Source organism: Perna viridis, chromosome 4 (genome assembly GCF_037379345.1).
Source record: "Perna viridis isolate PV_CMFRI_1.1 ecotype Kerala chromosome 4, ASM3737934v1, whole genome shotgun sequence".
NCBI lineage: Eukaryota > Metazoa > Mollusca > Bivalvia > Mytilida > Mytilidae > Perna > Perna viridis.
In genome coordinates this window covers 11,388,167-11,410,073 of record NC_142448.1, presented here as the reverse complement: position 1 = coordinate 11,410,073, position 21,907 = coordinate 11,388,167, and the positions used below count along the sequence as shown (strand labels likewise).

At 32.3% G+C, this 21,907-nt stretch overlaps 1 protein-coding gene across 5 annotated transcripts in view; it reads right to left on the bottom strand.

Annotated features, from left to right (window-relative positions):
• Nucleotides 1-1,248: 1,248 nt before the first annotated feature.
• LOC148618851 (meiosis inhibitor protein 1-like) overlaps nt 1,249-21,907 on the bottom strand; it is a 37,362-nt gene continuing 16,703 nt past the window's right edge. For 3 of the 5 annotated variants that reach the window (XM_088578141.1, XM_088578143.1, XM_088578145.1), the window contains 21 exons: nt 20,979-21,049; nt 17,290-17,404; nt 16,955-17,089; nt 16,422-16,592; nt 15,884-16,031; nt 15,087-15,238; nt 13,224-13,351; nt 12,602-12,707; nt 11,565-11,676; nt 10,774-10,819; nt 10,247-10,371; nt 9,787-9,900; nt 9,469-9,540; nt 7,376-7,478; nt 6,526-6,621; nt 6,117-6,209; nt 5,321-5,460; nt 4,553-4,780; nt 4,216-4,297; nt 2,481-2,590; nt 1,249-1,458 (listed from right to left, as the gene is read on the bottom strand). In XM_088578141.1, the coding sequence (XP_088434267.1) occupies nt 1,315-1,458; nt 2,481-2,590; nt 4,216-4,297; nt 4,553-4,780; nt 5,321-5,460; nt 6,117-6,209; nt 6,526-6,621; nt 7,376-7,478; nt 9,469-9,540; nt 9,787-9,900; nt 10,247-10,371; nt 10,774-10,819; nt 11,565-11,676; nt 12,602-12,707; nt 13,224-13,351; nt 15,087-15,238; nt 15,884-16,031; nt 16,422-16,592; nt 16,955-17,089; nt 17,290-17,404; nt 20,979-21,049 (2,491 nt within the window). In that variant the 3' untranslated portion in view covers nt 1,249-1,314. Of the gene's footprint in view, nt 1,459-2,480; nt 2,591-3,652; nt 3,774-4,215; nt 4,298-4,552; nt 4,781-5,320; nt 5,461-6,116; nt 6,210-6,525; nt 6,622-7,375; nt 7,479-9,468; nt 9,541-9,786; nt 9,901-10,246; nt 10,372-10,773; nt 10,820-11,564; nt 11,677-12,601; nt 12,708-13,223; nt 13,352-15,086; nt 15,239-15,883; nt 16,032-16,421; nt 16,593-16,954; nt 17,090-17,289; nt 17,405-20,978; nt 21,050-21,907 lie in introns of those variants that run through there. The other 2 variants (XM_088578142.1, XM_088578144.1) reach the window with 2 other exon arrangements.

Below are 21,907 nucleotides of genomic sequence, written 5' to 3'. Positions count from 1 at the left end.
TTTCGTAGTACGACGACGACAACGGACGCCAAGTGATGGCATAAGCTCACTTGGCCTTTGGCAAGGTGAGCTAGTAAAAATAGCAAAAATCGTTGAAAAGGGGCAATATCTCCAACATGACTTAACAGTTTAAAACCAAAATTTGACCACAGATAGATCTCATCATGCAGGCACTTTTACCCTTGTCAGAATTCAGCTAAACCTAACGATTTTGGAGATATGTGCTATAAACTACTGTCTGACCCCTATGCTCTATTTTAAGTAATGACAGCCATGTTTTTCGACAAATCAAAAATCCCAACATCAGTTTTATGGAACACTCATACCAAGGTTAGTTCCAGTTGGTCAAATAGTGTCAGAGGAGAAGAGTTTTGATAAATTGTTAACGACGGCGGACTCCAAGTGATGGCAATAGTTCACATGGCCTTCAACCAGGCGAGTGAAAAACTGACATAAATTTGCTCCATATCAATACTTTTCAATATTTTTTTTCTGTCCATTACTGAAATGTTATCAAACAGCCAAAACCATTAAATATATCTTGGTATAAAGACGGATAAATAACCTACAGACAATTTTTGAAATGGTGACTCCACTGGAGAGTGGAGACCCTGTGACTCTACTCACTATGTTCACTGTGGAGAGAGGAGAAATTAAAATTTGTGTTGACTGTATATAGATTGACTGGTTGATTGTTTGTATCTTAACATCCATTGGCAGATATTTCATAAATATAATGATAAGAACTTATGATCAATCAAATATGCTAAGCCTTGTACTAGAGCCATGCTGAACAGGATTTTTATTTGCCAGCTCACAGATGCAACCACCTGCAGGAAGATGTATACGCAACTCGGACACATTATTCGGACTACATGCAAACCAATCAACACCATCTCATAAATGCCACATGTTTGGCAGAATAGCAGTAACTTTCAGTTTTAAAATCGTAGGTATGACTTTGCCAGAAAGTAAACACACTACCACAATAAATGATAACAATCATACCTGCAATTAGGAGTGTCTTTCCTGTTAGATCAAATACCCTGGTCCTGGATGCAAAGTTGCAAACTTAGTACAGAAAGTTCCATACAACATACAGTATAACTTTTCTGCAACATTTTTGTGACATTACCAAAAGGGAGCTTATCCATGGTTACTTGTGTGTTTTAAGCATTAATGTTGAAAACTGCTAAGATACATTAACCTGATCATTTAAAAATAAGCAAAACATAAAGATATAATAAATAATATAATGAACAGTTTATTATATCAACCGAAAATCTGAAAAATTTACAATTGTAAAACATTTCTTTAAAGAATTTTATTCTTGACACTGGTCAGTACATCTTGACTATTTGTTTCCTCAGAATCAACACAATTTAAAAAGTCCACTAAATGTTGATGAAGATCAGTGCCTTTCTGGAAAACAATTTCTTCGGTATCGGCATCCAATACCTACAATGGAAAAAAAATTATGTGGGTTCTTCTTTTAACACTCACCATGCTGAATTGTTTAAAAAAAATGTCTAGATTTCGATATTTTGCAAACTTAGGCTAATTATTTGCATCATAGTGCTGATGCTGATTGTTTTATATATGTTAAAGGTAGGTGATCACGGGGTGAGGTTGTGGTGGGAGGGTGGGCATGCGCCGGTAAATGGGTCTGTTGCCTGAAAATGGTCATTTTTGGTGATTTTTAGTCATTTTTCACTGGATGTGATGCTCACCAGGGATAAGACAGTGTCCAAAGTGCAATTTTTCCAAAGCTTAATTGTTCCCTCTGATGGTAATTAAAGCCAAAAATTGTTCATTACAGTCATAAGTGGTCAGTCAGGGGTCTCCAGATTTCTCACTCATGAGAAAAAATGAGGGTTTTTTGCAATTTTTGGCTTCAGATAGGCTTTAAACCAAACGTGGTTAGTATATGGGGTTGACATCATCGGAGTGGTAAGAGACATCATTATTCTATATAAACAAGGTGAAATAAAGCACTATGGATCCATTCTGCTTTTATTAGAGGCCGAGAATTGAGCCCTACTCCCAAAAAAAATCACAACATTTTGTGGCCTTCTTAACTCTTGTTCAGCTGTCAAGTCTCTATTTTTGAAAAAACTCTGTATAAGATAGCCTCATTTTAAAGCACATTAACTCTACTTGCATATGAAATCAAATTGTGGTTTCCAAGGCTAAAAATGAAATTGCCAGAACCCAAAAAATCAGAATACAGCCCATGAGCTGCACCTGGTCCATGGTCGGGATTTTTAGTGGAGTCTGGGTTACTCATTCATTTCTGTTTCTTTGTAGTGTTAATTTGATTTCTTTCCCTTTCTAGTCTTTATCCTTTCAATATATTCGTATGGTTTTTGCTCAAATCTTGGTTCCCTTGATTACTCTTTAATCATAACATTACATTACACAACAGTGCAATCATTGACATCAAAGAAAATATTAAGAAATAAAAAAAATAAATAGCTTACTGCATTAAGAAGCTGTAAAGTTGTGTGTAAAGAACTCAAGTCACTGGCTGTGATAGTGATCAATACTTCAAATAACAGACTATTCCAGGAACATCTCAGTAAATCTGAAACTATATGAATAACATATCTAAGTAAATCTGAAACTATTCAAACAACAGTCTATTCCAGGAACATCTCAGTAAATCTGAAACTATATGAATAACATGTCTCAGTAAATCTGAAACTATTCAAACAACAGACTATTCCAGGACTGTCTCAGTAAATCTGAAACTATTAAAACAGACTATTCCAGGAATGTCTCAGTAAATCTGAAACTATTAAAACAGGCTATTCCAGGAATGTCTCAGTAAATGTGAAACTATTCAAACAACAGGCTATTCCACGAGCATCTCAAAATTCTGAATTTATTTGAATAAAGGACAATTCCAAGAAGATCTCAGTAAACCTGATACCAGTCAAATAACAAGCAATTCCAGGAACAAAAATAATATATGATGTAAAGTGGCTCAAATTAAACGTAATTAAGAATAATGAATAAGTGAACAATAGCCACTTTTAAAAGGTAAAAAGGAACTACAAAGAAGATGAGCCCAAATATTTTGGTCTTACAGCCTTCATCAGAGGCAAAAAATGTTGAGGAGAAAAGTATCAACTGCCAAAATTGATCTTGATCATTGTGAAATATGCATCAAGTTCAAGATGAAAAATTATAAAATTGTAATTGAGCTGACGAAAAGCAATTGAAAAAAACAGGTTATGGTCACTATATAATGCAGGTTTTGACATTCATTCCAAAGGGGCGGGCAGTTCCAAGAAAGCTGGTGATATGCTGTCTTAGAAACTTTCATTGTTGTTTCATTGTTACATTAAAATGCAACCAATTTTAGGGGCATTTTTGTTCTGTGATTAAATAGTCAACTTTGTTTACATGTTACTTGTTTTCCAATACCCACAATAAACTATTTCACTTAAAATACTTATCAAAGTGTGCTGGGGTTGATTGATCTTTGACCCCTCCTAAAATTAATGCAAAATAGCGGAAAACGTTACCGTTTTTCACTTTTATAAGTATGATATTCAAAAACTGCATTGATTTATCTTTCCATTGATATAGGATATAGCCATATACCTTTAGGCCCATTAAATTCGAAAACTAAAGCACTTTTTGATACCTGTCCACTATTGTTTGTGTTCTACAAAACGATTACCAAATCTCTGATAGGTTTAGGTGGGCAAGTAATAAAATTTATTCCAATAACAGACAATTCCATAGGCATCTCGGTAAATCTGAAACTATTAAAATAACAGGCTTCCCAGTGAAACTTGTTTCATAACGTTAAGTGTCTGCTTAACTGTTGAGCTGATATGTGATAGATAGGTTACAAGTTAAGTGTTTTCCTTTGTTTCGACTGGATGTTTTCAATGTGTGTCACTAACTTTTTAAATTCAATTTTTTTCTGATCTTCTTATTTCTACTACCAGATGAATTACTTAGTATCTTCAAATGGAAACTATGGTTGAATGATGTGATCTTTGTCATAATTATAGTCGTTTTCATTTTGCAGCCATTCAGGGACTTTATAGTCTTTTCCCAATCCTCTGATAATCTAGTTGTTTTTAAAATAAACAAGTAACATACAAAAATGGTAGTAAAAAATTAATTACAGCTATACAAAAAGTACAAAAAATAAACAAGAATGTATAAGGTTTACAAAACATTTTCATGCATACTTACCAATTTTAGGACTATGCTTCTTCAGATATTTAAGTAAGTCTTCTATGCACTGGACAGCAACTGTTTTTACATCATTGATATCCTAGAAAAGAAACAGTACCAGTAATTCCTCTTAATAGAAGCAATCAGTACTTTTTAAGTTCATTTTATTCTGAGATGGAAGACAAAATACATTTATAAAAGATTTTTAGCAGTATTCAGTTCACTAGTAGTTAAAAAAAATCCCATATGATGAATGAAATTATCTCCAACCATTGAAAAAATAGACAGTTTGAGAATGAGACCTTTACATATACGTCTGTATACCTAGTTGAATTCGGAACAAGCTGAAACATACCTGTAGTACAAACTGCTGGAGGTATATAAATAGCACTTTAAAATCTTTAGTAGTGAATGGACAGGAGTAGTGAGGTGGGAAGCGTCCTGTATTTTTCAGCTGTATGACAGTACTAACAAAATTAACTCTAAGTAAGGCTGACACCACTTGCAAGTAACTGGTCAGTGTACTGAACCTGTGCACAAAACTTTCCACTGGATTCAAAGATAGTTCAATAATTTTTAATGCCTAAAATATAATAAATAGATAAGGAAAATAGCAATAATAAGCCAGGCAGTTATTACAGTTTCTAAATGTGAATCTACAAGCTCTCAACATAAGACAATATCAATTAACAAATTTCAAATGGCAAAATTAATGATTCTGTTACAATCCTGAAAATAGAGGCAGAACTGGTGTCATTTTCAAACCACAAGGATGAGAAAGACTTATTAACAAAAAATTGTCAATCCAAATGTCATATAATATCTTGATAACTAGGTTTATGCTATGTATTATCTGCATTTGAAGTTCAAACAATCACTTTCCAATTACATATATCATCCAAAAATATTCTGATAGAATTATTTTTTATCCATTCATATTTCAGAGAATCTACATATATAGAACTGGTACTCAGTCTATAATCCCAAACAAGATGGTGCTTTTGTTACAGTTTCTTAAACCAATATTCATACTCTAAAATGACAGCTTAATTCAAACAGGATTATATTGAGAAAAAAAAACAACCCAAAAACATGGGAAAAATTCCTATGGTTCTTATTTTACCTTATCTTCAGATTCTGGTGTATTAGTTATGATCAGTGACAGAATGCTCCAGCTGACATTAAAGACATCCATCTTCCCTGACATTAGCATGCTATTCAATAATGTCATAAACTTGTGATTGTTGACCATCAGATTAATCACTGAAAATAAAGTATGTAGATCTATAGAACAAACATCCCACTACAGCTAGACAAAAGAAAAAGTCTCTTAATTGGTGTAATCAATTAAAACATTTACATTATAACCTTTAATAACAGTATTTTGATATCTGAACGATTACAGTCTTCATCATTTTCTTTTATAAGAAGCTGGTAGTTCAATCATGAGTTTCATATGGAATATACAACATAGCACTAGCCTACCTCTACCAGGACTGTAAAACACAGCACTAGCCTACTCTATCAAGACTGTATGACATAGCACTAGCCTACCTCTACCAGGACTGTAAAACACAGCACTAGCCTACTCTATCAAGACTGTATGACATAGCACTAGCCTACCTCTACCAGGACTGTAAAACACAGCACTAGCCTACTCTATCAAGACTGTATGACATAGCACTTGCCTACCTCTACCAAGATTGTACAACATAGCACTAGCCAACCTCTATCTGGAGTGTACAACACAACACTAGCCAAGCTCTATCTGGACTGTACAACATAGCACTAGCCAACCTCTACCAAGACTGTACAACACAAAATTAGCCAACCTCTACAAGGACTGTACAACATAGCACTAGCCAACTCTACCTCTACTAGGTCTGTACAACAAAGCACTGTTCAATACCATCGCTTACCTCGACTAGGACTGTACAACATAGCACTGGTCAGTAACTGCAGACAGGATACTATTACAGAATCAGTCTTGTCCTCATCTAACCAGGATATTACTGACAAAAATGAAAACTAGATGTATAAATTACATATCAGACAGAGCAAAACAAAAATGTGTGTAAATGAAGAAAGAAAACATTACTGAACTGAAAAAATGATAAAGACACTGACCTACTGGGTAACTAACATGAAAAAACCGTAACATTTTAGATCCCAAAAAAAAATGATCATTAATAATTAAGACAAAACCATAAAGCAACTGACAAAATGAAAATATAACGTGGTCATACTGACAATAATAAAAATATTAACATTTATTACAAAGAGATAACTATTTAAGAGAATTTTCATGTAAATTACTATATTACTCACTGTGATACAATATTTTGAGGAAGATACTTGAAATATCATCAGTATTCCTGGTTTCACACATCATTAACAACTGTATGTAACATTCTACATTCATGTCTAAAAATAGCAATTTTTTATATCTATTAATTTATTTTTTAATATGATTTTTCCAATAATCTTTTTTTCATTTTTCACAGAAAAATTAACAATAATTTTTCTGTTTGTTGTGATTGGAGTAATCATGTGCTTCATTTCTAACAGAGCAATTTTGAGCCATTCTTGTTTTAGACCTCTACATATATACGGTATATTACATATTATGCACTAATAATATTCTGCAAAATTTATTTTTAACATTATATAACCTAATCATATTCTGAAACCACGAAAATTGATATCTGCAAACATGTTCATTTGACAGAGTCCACAAAAATTAGCAAAAATAAATATCAATATGTTTACAATATCCAGAGTTAAAAACTATCAGAAAATATTAGTAGCAGATAATCTACTTTCATTGCTGTTTTAATTGTTTATGTGACATTGCATCAGTTTTATTTTTGTTCAACATTAAGGAGATAACTATACTGTATTTGAAGATTTGGAGATGTCAATTGTGTTTTTGATGGTGGCAAATTGAGTTTACTGGTAACATGGAGCCACTAAACTAATATATGCCACCATCAAATGTAGATTCCATTCTAAAGCAAATGTCAATAATTTCTGTGAAAATAACAAATGAAACATTCCACATATGTAAATATTTGAGACTTGTCAATTGTTGAATTTACGTCATGAAATTTTGTGTTAGTTACCCAATGAAATTCCATGTAACAACAAATGTTGTATTTATAGAATTAAGTATATAAACCTTCTGGTTTGTGACTTGGATCCAGGAACAGTTGTACAATCCTTTCCTCGGATATAGCTGTCAGTTTCAGCAAGAAAATACCTTGTTCATCAGAGTCTGTCAGCTTGAAAATATTGTATAATATCTTAAAGTTTTCATGAATAGCAATCGTTGTTTTTCTTCATTTATAATAAAGATCTCGGGTACATAGAATAACAGTTGCTATTGATTTAGATATTAACATACAATATTATGTGGAATATCTCGGTGAGGGCATCAGTACGAGTAACATGATATATAATCAAAATCAAAAGTAATCATTCCATTTATTGGTATTCCAATTTTGGCATTTTTATTTATTATAGTGAACATTTTTGGACTGTACCTGGGGTTTCATATGTGATATTGTTTCATTCAAAACATGAGAAGATAACCAAGTTACATCATAATTGCACCCAATGTTTTAACAAGCATTTCTGAATGTAGAATCATGAATGCAAGAAAGAGAAATATCCGTCAAAAAGATAAAGAAAAAAGGTAGATTATAAAAAAATAACAGTCATAAGATTATGTCAGGGAAAAAAACTCTATAAACTATCGGATATTCGTGGAGTCATCACATTAATGTAAGTATAATCATTGAAATCATGTATACCTAAGATAGATAGTGTTCCACGAGCTCTACAGTCTATCAATTACCTGAGATACAATAGTGTTCCATTTAATACATAGTTTTCCATATGATACATAGTGTTCCATGAGCCCTACAGTCTATCAATAACCTGAAATACTTAGTGTTCCACAAACCCCACAGTCTATCAATCACTTGAGATACATAGGGGTGCATTATACAGTTACATTAAGGCACACTGTTTCGCACACCAAGTTACCCCCTTCAAATTTTGTAAAACTTAAAATTAAAAGTTGAAATTTGGTGGATATATTGTTTAAACGTAGTTAAGCATTTATACATAGACAGATGTAATATATGTAATGGTAAACAGGTGTAATTTAAATGAAGAATGGTATCCAGAATGTCTCAGTCCCCTGCCATATTAGGTTCTCTCCTCAGCATCAGATGGCTGATTTTCAAAATACCTTCTTTCGCAGGAATTTTTGGAACTAAAATTGTGAGAGAATGAATCGAAAAGGGTCTTATTATTTTTACCCTTTTTCCACCTACTCCATGCATGCTTTCATCCTGTGGTAGTGTCTAAGTGCCTGATATTTTATAAAACATAGTATTTGGCTGTTAGTTTTGGAAAGGCACCCCTGATTTGTACTAAAACTCAGTAATATTTTTTTCAGGATATTACCATGGCTACTGGATTTTATAACAATAATCACTAAATTACTTATAAATGACTTGAACCTCCACACACCTAGGATTTCAAAAATATGCACTTTTTTATGACAAAACACTAGAAATTTCTTTGCGGACTGCCTCAAAACAGCTTTATTTCAACAAAATGAGACCAAATTTTCAGAAATGACCTAACTGTATTGTACTACCTAGAGCTCCATGAGCCCCACAGTCTATTGATGACCAGAGATATGTAGTGCTCAATAAGCCCAACAGTCTAAAATTGACCTGCGATACAAAGTTTTTCATGAGCCCTACACTCTATCAATTACCTGAGACACATAGTGCGCCACGAGCTCTACAGTCTATCAATTACCTAAGATACAATAGTGTTCCATTAAATATATAGTTTTCCATATGATACAAAGTGTTCCATGAGCCTTACAGTCTATCGATGACCTGAGATATGTAAAGCTCCATGAACCCCATAGTCTATCAATCACCTGAGACACGTAGAGCTCCACAAGCCCAACAGTCTATCGATGACCTGAGATACATAGTGTTCTCCTAGCCCCACAGTCTATTAACTACCTGAAATACATAGTGTTCCTCCAGCCCTACAGTCTATTAATTACCTGAGATACATAGTGTTCTATGAGCTCTACAGTCTATTAATTACCTGAGATACATAGTGTTCCTCCAGCCCTACAGTCTATTAATTACCTGAGATACATAGTGTTCCTCCAGCCCTACAGTCTATTAATTACCTGAGATACATAGTGTTCCTCCAGCCCTACAGTCTATTAATTACCTGAGATACATAGTGTTCTATGAGCTCTACAGTCAGTTTGGAGGTTCTATTATTCATACTTGAAACACTGTCCTGGAACATAGTGACAAAATTAATCTTTTAATGGACCAAATGATATGCATGTTTTATAGCAAAGTGAATATATCACAAATGAAAACGAATATAAAATATAGACTAAAATGATGTATATGGAAATTATACAAATGCAACAAAAATCTTTTTCACATAGCAAACTAATTATTTATAATAAAGAAAAACAGTATGTAGTTAATCGGTAATAACTTGACCATAAAAATGAAAGATAAAACTTATACTAACCAGTAAGACAGCAATAAAATCCTCCTCAGTAAACAGCTGATACAGTTCTGCCACATCACTGTTTTCATGAATGTCCATGTCATTCTCACTAATACCATCTAACCAATGCTGAAGCTTATACATACCATTTTGTATAAATTACTACTGTGATGGTACTAATATATCATAAATATCAATTATTGTTTTTGCAAAATTTTAGTGGTTCATCAGATTTTGAATTTATCTAATACCTGTTTACTTGTCAATGTAAAATGTTTTAATGGTTTATAAATGTCACAGTGTCATCAAAAGACAAATAAAGGCTATTGCTAACCTGGAAATATCAAAAAGTCTAATTCTTAGGAAATCAATCGTTCAAGGGCATTAATCATGTTTACCATTAGAGACATCTGTCACAGGGTTATTTCATTCATGCTAAGTAATGACAATAGCTCATATGAATCCTACAAATTAAACCTACCACTTGCTGACCATAGATCATGACCACTCTGGAGTCTTTAAACGTCCAGTGAAGTATAGCAGGGTGGTGAGTGTACCATACAGAGGAACTTGAACTTTCTACTATTTTAAGAACAGTGTGGAGACCTAGAACAAACATGTATAGTTAACTATCATGGTTAACCATAAGAGAGAAAAAAATTTCAACATGCTAAATGGAACACCATGAAGGTTTTTGTTGTTTTTATTCAAAATATTTTTTTCAATACAGTTGCTTTAGGACAATCACATTAACTGACATTGTACTGAGAAAAAGTTGAAAAGCATCCATACAATTAAATTGTTGTATGATGAAAGAAATACCAAAGGTCATTTCGTAATTTATCCTGTATCCACCTCTAAAGCTTTGTAGCTACCAAAATAATTAAGGTGTAATTTGAAAAAAAACACATCATTTGAAAATCATATTTTCATTTGATATATAATTACTTCTTTTTTAATATTAAGAAAAAAAACATGCTTCCATAATTTTTAATAATGGTACAATACCTTTCTCAGGAAGGTCAACTACATTCTCTATCATGCAGGTCAACATCTAAAAAATACCATTTATACTTCATAAAAAGTAATTAAACATGAAACAAAGGTTTTTGTAAGCAATACATACTTGTATATTATCATAAAAATACATATACTTATCTTGTAAAAAAATCAATTCATTAAAGTTAAATGAAGCTATGTTATTTCTAAATTTGAAAAATAAGGCATCATGGGATATCAAATGACATTCTCCATGTTGTAACTATGTACATCAAAATCAAAACAATAAAAAGGGAGGATAAAAAATAACTGGAGATTGTCCTACAATCCAAACTTAACAATAGTGCAAAGTTTGAAAAAAATCTTTAAATTAGTTTCCAGATATCATCTGATAACAAAACAGGTATATGACAGAAATAGGATTATGTGAAAAATAAACTTAATCTGTATTTATTTTCAAGCACTTAAATTTTGTGTAATTCGACAAAAATTCTTTAATAGGTTCTGAAGTTATCAACTGTATACCATCTGGGGAGGGACATGCAGACAGACAGACTGACACAAAGAAAGGTATCACACAATATTACTACACAACATCTGGCCTGGTAAAAAATCAATAGTTTCAAAAAACTTCTATATCTTATTAATATTCCTTTAAACCAGAGCTCACAATGCCCGAAGTGCAAGAGATCTTGGGTTTTAAAATAAAGTCTGACATTTAATTTTATTCAGTAAAATATTTTAAAAATCAGGTCATTTACTTCCTATTTCTTATGATAATTATAATATATATTACTTACAGCCCACAAGAATACAAACACTTTTTTAGTCAGGGGAGACAATTCAGCTAAGGGTTCATACTCCTTGGAAAATACATCTAACATAAACATTAACTCATCTGATGGAAGAATTCTGCAAAATAATATTTAAAATTACATCTTTTGTTCTAAAGTATAAAATTTGCAATTCCATGTTAAATCTTGCAGTTTTAAGTCAAGAAAAAGTTGAGAAAATGGGAAAAAATCCAAAACAGAATGTTCTGGCAAACATAAAAAAAAAATCCCTCTAGGTATACCTGAGTTATCCTATGACCTGGAATCCTAGACTGACAGACAAACAGACAGCAATATACCATAATAAATTCTTCATATATAAGGTGTATAAAATTAGATATTAAAAATATCTTTTCATATTTATTCAAGATAGAAACTATATTGGTATGTAGTTTTGGACTATCAATGTTAAAAATGTTCTTGTAGATATTCACACAAACGGTTGAACGTAGTAAAAACTAAAAAAACTATATGCAAATCTCAATAAAAGATACCCTATGTTCCCAATACCAATCCTGAGAAATCTGCAATGGAAAATTCTCAATACCTCACATGTAAAAATTCTAAGTTGCTCAGAAAACATGAAGTAGATGACCTAGAAAGCTGGAGAAGAACGGTACAGGTCATCATGCTTAAGCCATATCTAATCATTCCAATGGCCGCTGAAAAAACTGCTACAAAAAATTTCCCAATATCTTATATGTAAAACTTCTAAGTTGCTCCAAAAACAGGAATTAGATGACCTAGAAAGCCAGAAATGGGAGACACGGTACGAGTCATCATGTGTAAGCCATATACCTTATTTCTAATCATTCCCCCAAATAGAAGCCAAACAAATCTTGATGGAAATATTTGTTACAAATGAAATGATGGACAGACCACCCAATCACTATAAACAAAATGTGAATAAACGAACCAACAGACAAATACCACAAGCAATATTAATGTGCCACAAAGAAATTGAAATCAGTGAATTCCAGAACAACCAAAGTGGCAATACTTACATGTGACCATTCTTGTAACAGTGATATAGTAAAAAACTGTACATGTAGGTGGACTCTTTACTAACTGTAGAATGAGTAAGGTAACTTGCTAGATCTTCAAGATTTACTATAACATAAAAAACATATTTCTGTTTACTTTTTATTTTACTACGCAATAAATTTACAAATTTCCAAAATTACAACATGTCAGAATACAACTTTTATGAAAGTTCTCATTTTTATTTTGTTTTAACATATGAAAGAATAGTTGTTTTGTGAGGTACCAATTTTCAGGTTTTTTAAGGAATGGCTAAACCTCAAAATTACATAGCCTAATACATTGATTGTTGATTAAGCATTTTAAAGAAACCATTTTATTCAATTTCAATGTTGACAAACAAAAAATTGTATAAAACTGCTTACAATTGGCACCAGTTATATCAAGGACTGCTCACTAGTAATATTAGTCATCGGCAACATAGTGAAGTTCTATGTGCCAAAGACTGGTTAAGAGACTTCCAGGTGACCACTGCTCACCAGTGTCCTATGTGGCTTTATACATGAAAAAAAAACTGTCTCCAGTGACTACATCTATCCCAAAACTTTCTTAACATAGCCATTATTGGCACCACAGACTACTTACCAGTGACATTGGTCATGCCAATTTCCAATTCCCCAGGACACACTCCATCTTTATTATCTTGACTATACAGAATAAGACACCAAGACTGCAAACATGGATCAATGTGCTGAAGATCTACATGGGATGTCCTACAAAAATAGGTTAGTAACAGTAACTTGAATTGTCAATACAAGCTACAATTTATATAACAGGGATGAAATATGAGAGAAAAAAACTGGGAAGCGGACATTGGCAAAATCAGAAGTAAATAAGCAATACAATAAAACAAGACTCTCTAAGAGCCTGAATTACTCACCTGGCAAACTATGCCCTATTAACTAAGTAAGTAAAGGTATTTGTTACCATGGTTGACAAAAAATTACTGAATAGAAGCATATTTATCAGTGCTGTAAGTTCAACAGAGTACTTGATGCAAGTGTTAAATTCAGAAATTATTTAAAAGTGTTTTTAGAACCTATGAGAAAAATTTGTGCAGAGGTCCCCCATGCCCTGTTATTCCACTGGGTTTGAGGGGCATTAGTCCAGTATTCACTTGCTGAAAAAGTACATAAAATGAAGTTAAACCATGGCAACACATCAAGCATATAATACAAATTGACTTCTTATGCCCCAAGCTTTAGTATTCCTGCTCAGTTTGGAATCCTCATACTCATTTTGAAAATGGATGCCTATAAGTAATTTCAATAAAGTAAGTCAACTCAGAATACCATGTTTATCTTGTGAGTAACTTTCATTTTCTTATTCTTCTATAGTTGAGGAAACAATAGCAAAAAAAACATTTTGACCCTGCATTCTATTTTTAGTAAGGACAGCCATGTGCTTTGACCGAAGAAAATTTTAAATGATCAGTTTGTGCAGGATACCCTAAAAAAGAATTATGCCAACTGTCATTAAATTTTGTCGCAACTAGTCTCAGAGAATATTTATAAGTTGTACACGTGAAAAACAACAAAAAATCTGTTTCAGGGGCCATAACTCTTATATCAGGCATCAAATCATTTAAAAAATTTCAGCATAGGTCCATCTCCTGATAGTGAACAATATTACTTCCCATCAAAATTTTGCTAAATTCAACAGTATTTCAGCTATTTGCAAAAAATTGTATTTCGACCCCTATGTTCTGTTTTAAGTTACAGTGGCCATCTTTTTTTTAATGGATCAAAAATCCAAAAAGTTGTTTAGTGCAGGATACCCTAAAAAATAATCATACCAACTTTCATCAAATTCTATACAGGAGTTTCTGAGGAGATTATTGAAAGTCATAGCATCAAAAAACAGCAAAAAATGTTCAAAAAGGCATTAACTCAAACATAAGTCAACAGATTTTCAACAAAATTAGACCACAGATAGATCTTACAATATTGAACACTTTTACAATGTCATGCTGTCCGATCCCTATGTTCTATCTTTAATAACGGTGGCCATGTTCTTTAATGGATCAAAAAATTCAAATGGTCATTTTGTGCAGGATACATTTAGGAACAATTGTGATAAGTTCATCCATATCCATGTGGTAGTTTCAATGGAGAAGATGTTGGAAAATTATTAACTACGACAACAATGATAACAATAGCTTACAGCAAGGTGAGCTAAAAATGATCAGTAAAATACAGATTTGTAAACGTACAATCCACAAAATCTGCAGAAAAATCACATCTCTCATATGGACCAATCAGAACATAGGAAACTTATTTAGAATGATCAAGTAATGAAAAGCAACTAGTAAGTGAAAATAAGTAATTTTTGTAGTTGGTAATGAGTTTATTACAGGTAGATAATCTGAGAATGTTGCATGAATCTGAACAGCTATACTAAAAAGGTTTGAGAGTAAATAACATAAATCAAAAATATGTATGTAATAACCTGAGAGAACACCTAACACTAACAGCCTTAGACAATAATCCTTCATTGGTTAAGTGTAAGATACAGTTCTTATGTTCTAAAGTATCTAAAGACTGTAGACAGTTTAGTAATTGAAACAGCAAGGTACAGCTAATGGGGTCCTCAAGTAATGTCTGAAATAAAACAAAAATAATATATTCTGATTTATCATCATTATTGACAGTAAGGTACAGCTAATGGGGTCCTCAAGTAATGTCTGAAATAAAACAAAAATAACATGACTTATTCTGATTGATCATCATCATTATTGCCCGAAGAATTCATAAGAATACTACCCCAATGAACTTTATCAATTTAATGTTATTTGTGTTTTGTGAAGTAAAGAGTACTCTCAAATATACTGTAAAAAGAGAATGAATATGGTTAGTATGTCGAAAAGACAATCCAACCAGGATGAAAATTGTCAGCTATCTCAGTCTCACAGAACTTCTAATCATGTCAGATATGTATTCAAAGTTCTTACAAATGGTTAGCTGAAGTGTAACTGAATAACAGTCTTATGAATTCAGACATGATTTTACTGAGCTGACAATAAAAATAAAATCTGCAATCTGAAGTATTGATTACACTAAATAAATTACAATAGTCCTGAATGAAAAAAAGTGGATTTTCATTTTAAAATGGAAAATCCTGTCCAAGACATTTTGACATTCATAAGAATTCATTCCTTAAAAAAAACCAAAAACAAAAAAAAAAAAAACCATCATTTTATTCCATAAAGCTATCATATATCAAATGGTAAATGGTAATATACATACAACAGCTAGACAGACAGCACTCTGTGTGACCATTGACACCACCACATCACCTAAACTTTCTACAGTAGATCCCTTACAATCCTCTATATCAGGAGCCAAGAAAGCTGACAAACAAGTAGATGGATCCTTCTTACAGTCTAGTACCAACCTGTAAGGAAAAGGGTTGAATTTTTTAGAAAAACAGAACAATTATATAAAATCCTTTTATCCTTGACTTTTTGTGTTAATATTGATAATCTCACATTTATTTTTTGATTCCATCAAATGATTGGTCCAATTTCTTCCATTCTGAGCTGGTGAGAAAAAGTGCATTTAAATTTAAATCATTTAAACACCAGGCAGTAATTAAATTTCTGCTTGAGGTTTCCAGTCATTTACATTTAAACAGTTTTCTACTAATTTTATGGGAGGGATGAAGTCTCCTTCTGCCTATTCTTGATTTAACATATATTTAAAATATTGACTAAATACGAATCCATCCTCAGTTTATGTAGAACTGTACAAAAACTACAAAATACAGGATAAAATGAATACTAACCTTCCAACTGCTAACATAGCCTTACAATAAGATTTACTGATTTGGTTGACCTTTGACTTCTCTTTTTCAAAAACCTCAGTCTCCGATACAAATGTCTGAACTTTCCCAGTCATTTTGTCTATGATAGTTTTAATGTCAGTCACTGGTACTGGTCTCAACATGTGATCTTTCCTGAAAATTTGATTCTAACATTGATTAAGAAATTTGGTAAAAATTTGAACCTGAGTATCATTATGAAAGACTGCAGTTGTTAAAGTTGTCATAATAACATGACATCATAACTTTACAAAGTCCTCATCTGAATGTTAAACAAATTAGGGATAAACTTCTGTCACAGACTCAATCCATATGCTCAAAACTTGCATTGATTTCTTTCATTAAAATAACTACTGAATCCCTCACCCTGATTGTATAACCTACTCTTACATCACCCAAAGGACCAAACTTACAAAAACAGACTACATGTAAGTAACACCATAGTGTTATTGTACAAAAAGATGATTATGACTAAAACCTGTATCCCTGTTACATACTTCAACAATGCTGCTGCCATATTTATAGCAGCCAATAAGACTCCTGGATGACTGTGGTCCACCACTGTCATTGTTACATCTAGACATAACTTCAAAGTTATACTGTTCACAAACAGTGCAGATTTCGTGGGTTGCCTGAATGGATAATATTAAATTTATGATTAACTTCAAGATGCAAATAAAAAACAACATGCAGTTATACACCTTTTTCTTTATTTGTGCATTCATTTTCCTGTGTTTCACTTATAAATGACATAAAATCTTTTAAAAAAAAACTCTCTTAAGATTTATCAGTTTAAAACCAAAGTGAAAGCAGGCTTATCTCTATAATATACCTGTCTAGAATGACTGCAAGAACCTCCAATACTTTCTTTGTTAAGCCATAGTGGCTCATAGAATTTAGGGTCTGTAATGTCTTCAAAAGGACTTCTATACCTATTTTAAAATAAACTGCTAATCACTGAGTTAATGTCTTACATAGAAATGGACACAGAATTGTGGTAGAATGATACTAATGGAATTGTATACCAAATATGATGGACCTAGCTAAAGTAGTTCATATCAAACTGACTTAATCAGAAAACTTGACTTTGATATCAGAAACATAATACCTTATCCTTGCGACATTCATCACAGATGAGACATAAAACTATGGTAAATAGTTCAAAGCAAGTTAAAACATTTGTTAGTGACTAGTACTACCCCAGTAATATAAAGAAAAAAAAATCATGTTTTTTCTGCAAACAAAAAGTAGATGTTAAATGAGTAAGAAAATGCATTCCACAATACAATATCCTTATTGAAAATCAGTATCCCACAAATACAATATCCTTATAGAAAGTCCACATCCCACAATACAATATCGTTATAGACAGTCCAAATTCCACAATACAGTATTGTTATAGACAGTCCTAATCCCACAATACAATAACGTTATAGACAGTCCACATCCCGCAATACAATAACCTTACAGAAAGTCAGCAGCCCACGGTACAACATCCTTATAGAAAGTACACATCCCACAATACAGTATCCTTATAGTAGGTAAGCATACCACAATACAATATCCTTATAGCCAGTACACATCCCACACTACAATATCTTTATAGAAAGTACACAACCACACTACAATATCCACATAGATAGTACATATCCCAAACTACAACAACCTTGAAGAAAGTACACATCCCAAAATACAATATCCTAATAGAAAGTCAGCATCCCAAATTACAATATCCTTTTAGAAAGTCATCAAAGCACAATACAATATCCTTATAGAAAGTATACATCCCACAATGCAATATCCTCATAGAAAGTACACATCCCATAATACAATATCCTTATAGAAAGTCAGCATCCCACAATACAATGTCCTTATAGAAAGTACACATTCCACAATACAATATCATTACAGAAAGTCAGCATCCCACAATACAATATCCTTATAGATATAGAAAGTACAAATCCCACACTTACAATATCCCTATGGAAATTCAGCATCCCAAAATACAATATCCTTCTAGACAGCCAGCATCCCACAATACAATATCCTTGTAGAAAGTCAGGAAACCACAATACAACATCCTTATAGAATGTCTGCATCCCACAATACAATATCCTTTCAGAAAGGCAGCATCATGTAATTAATAATGGCCAAGAAAAAAGCGACGAAAATTGTATATAACCTCTGCATATAAGGAAAATTCAGGGTTTTTTGGCAAACAAAAACTAGATGGCATATTAGTACAAAACACATTCCACAATTCAATATACCCATATAAAACTTTGTACTAAATATCAACAGCCTGTGACTTACAGAAGCTGAGAAAAATGTGTTAGGGAAAGAAACAAGAGTGCCTGAATTGCTCAAAGGCAATTAATTTAACAAGGAGTTGTCCAACAATTTTGACTCAAGAAGTCTTTGGTAGGACTTATCATAAGATCATCTCAACAATTGAAAGTTTCTTTTAATCTATCATAGTTTTCAAGATATTGACTGAAAACTGATAAAAAAGGTCATTTTTCCCCTTTCAAGGACAATAACTCTTACAAGGAGTCATCCGACAAATTTTATCCCTGAAGACTTTTGTAGTCCTCATATTATGGATCATTTCAGCTATTGAAAGAATTTTGCTAAACCTAACGGCTTAGGAGATATATGTGAAAAACTACTGTCTGACCCCTATGTTCTATTTTTAGTAACGGCTGCCGTGTTTTTCAACGCATCAAAAATCCTCACAACAGTTTTATGCAGGATACCCCAAGGAACATTCATACCCAGTTTGGTTTCAATTAGTCAAGTAGTGTCAGAGGAGAAAATTTTTGAAAGAAATAACATTAAAAATGGCAAAAATCGTTGAAAAAGGGCAATAACTCCAACATGGCTTAACGGATTAAAACAAAATTTGCCCAGAGATAGATCTCATCATGCTGAATACATTTTTCCCCATGTCAGAATTTAGCTAAACCTAACGGTTTAGAAGATATATGTGAAAAACTGCTGTCTGACCCCTATGTTCTATTTTTACCAATGGTGCCTATGTTTTTCGACGAATCAAAAATCCCCATATCAGTTCTACGCAGGATACCCAAAGGAACATTCATACCATGTTTGGTTTCAATTGGTCAAGTAGTTTCAGAGGAGAAGAGTTTTGTATAATTGTTTTTTTTTTTTTTATTTTTTATCTTTTATTTGCAATCTGTACATCTGTTAGTCTTAAAATCAAGTACTGATACCTTATCCCGGCCTCCTTAACATTAGTATCCTACTAAAATTATCCTAATAAATATAGTTGTTAGCTTTTGTCAGTACATTTCCTTCACAAAATAATCTATATAAATCTTAATATATGTCTTTCATTCAATATATAGCATGCTAATATTTCAAAAAGAAATATCTGACAAAGAGATGTTTTGTCAATAACAAAATAAACTCTTAAGACAAAAGTGCAGATATACAAAAAAGGTTTTTGATTTGTATAGTACGAAAAGGATATTGATGTACTACCTCTTCCCAAAAGGAAACTTAATAAAATCCAGTATAAATTTGTCTGATGGTGTGTCATGTTAGTAACACAATATAAATAATGGTTTATGTTTGATTAGATATATATATTTCATGTTACATACTATATATTATAAAAAAACAATGTTTCTATCATTTGATAATCAAATCATATATGTGTTACGAAATCAAATTTGTTCCACTCTTCATTGAACTTTGTAATTTGTTTGTTATTGACAGCAATACATTTTTCTAGGAAATATAAATCTTTCAATACCTTTTTCACAGTACAGATACTAAATATTTTTTTTGGAATATCTCATATTATTAATATACTGTCTCAGGCTTAGAAAAATTAAGTTTGTGGCTTCTCCTTTATAAATCTTTTTTACATCACCAAAAAGGAAAATCATCTTATTAAACAATAGCCTTATACCATTTGATAAAAACCAGTAGTCTATACCTTCAATAAAACTTTGTACAACTTCACAATTCCAAAATAAATGTTCTAATGTTTTTGTAAGTTTTGTATAATTGTTAATGATGACAGACGCCAAGTGATGGCAATGGCTCACATGGCCTTTGGCCAGGTGAGCTAAAAATGACAGACACTAATAAAACAGTATACCCACTTCTCCTACAAAGCAGGGGTATAATTAGGCATTTGAAAAACTTAACCAAATTTTATACATGTAAAATAAAAGTGGAATTTGATTGTTTTAATCCTAAGATATGATACACAATGTCTAATAAAGGTCAAATGTAACATTTCAGTTCCTGATGTTATTGTGCACACCTTCTGTTGGAAATTTCTCTAGTTTTCTAGTTTGTTGAAAATTTGGGCAAAGTGAGCAAATGAAAACCCCATCCCCATTTAATGAATTTCAGGATCAGAACACCCCTTCTCTTTTATAATTTTCTGGATCAGCCCTAGAAAACTAGAGAATATTTATAGCAGAGAAGAATTCAAACAGCCCTCACCAAAGCTTTTAATGATTGTTTTATCTCATTTTTACCTACCATAAATGGAATGGTTCCTTGAATAAAATGCTTCCATGTGACATAATGGCCAAAGGCACTGGAATATGTTCCTGAAATAATAGAAGCTTATAAAGCTATCAACAGACATGTTGGCAGTACACAATAGACATTTTTCATATTCCTGACTCGACTACATTTTTTAAAATTTTGAGCAAAGGAAAGTAACTCTCAAACCCAGCACACTGTTTTACTGTCAAACTTGAGCAAGGGACAGCAGTAGACTTCCAATTCAAGTATTTGACTTATTGGAATTGCAGTAAGTACTTGAATATTTTTAAATAATTTATTTCAAACCATTTAGCTACTTCACAAAAAGAAAAAACTTGGTTTCCAAATGTTTAGTGAAAGTCTGTTCTTCCTTTCCCTTATGAGACAGCCAACCAGGTTGTGGTCTCATTAACCACTTCTAACATTTCCATTACTTTATATGTTAAAAAAAGTAATTTTCAATGTTTCAACGTGAATTCCCAGGACAATGACATCTTAAAGTTGCATACCATTACAAAGCTTGGAAAATAAGGCTTTCAAAATCATTATGCTAATGGTACAATGATCACATAAATTCTACACAAAATTTACTAGAATAAATAATACTGAAAATCCACATTTTACCTTTCTGCTAACTGACAGCATAAAGGCTAATTACTCATACATGTAAACTATAATCAAAATGACTAAAGATTATAACCGCAGTTGCTTGTACCTCGTTAAACCAGGTACATGCATTGCTAAAAATAAATAGAACAAATAAAACCATTAAAACAAAAATACTGTCCCAAAAGTTCTTTCCATAAATAAATGATCTAGACTAACACATCATCAAACTTAAAACTAGTGTATTTACAGGGAGAGACTCTCTGACTTGTCTAACCCATGGGAAAATTGTCCATAGAAAACTTATTGTAGGC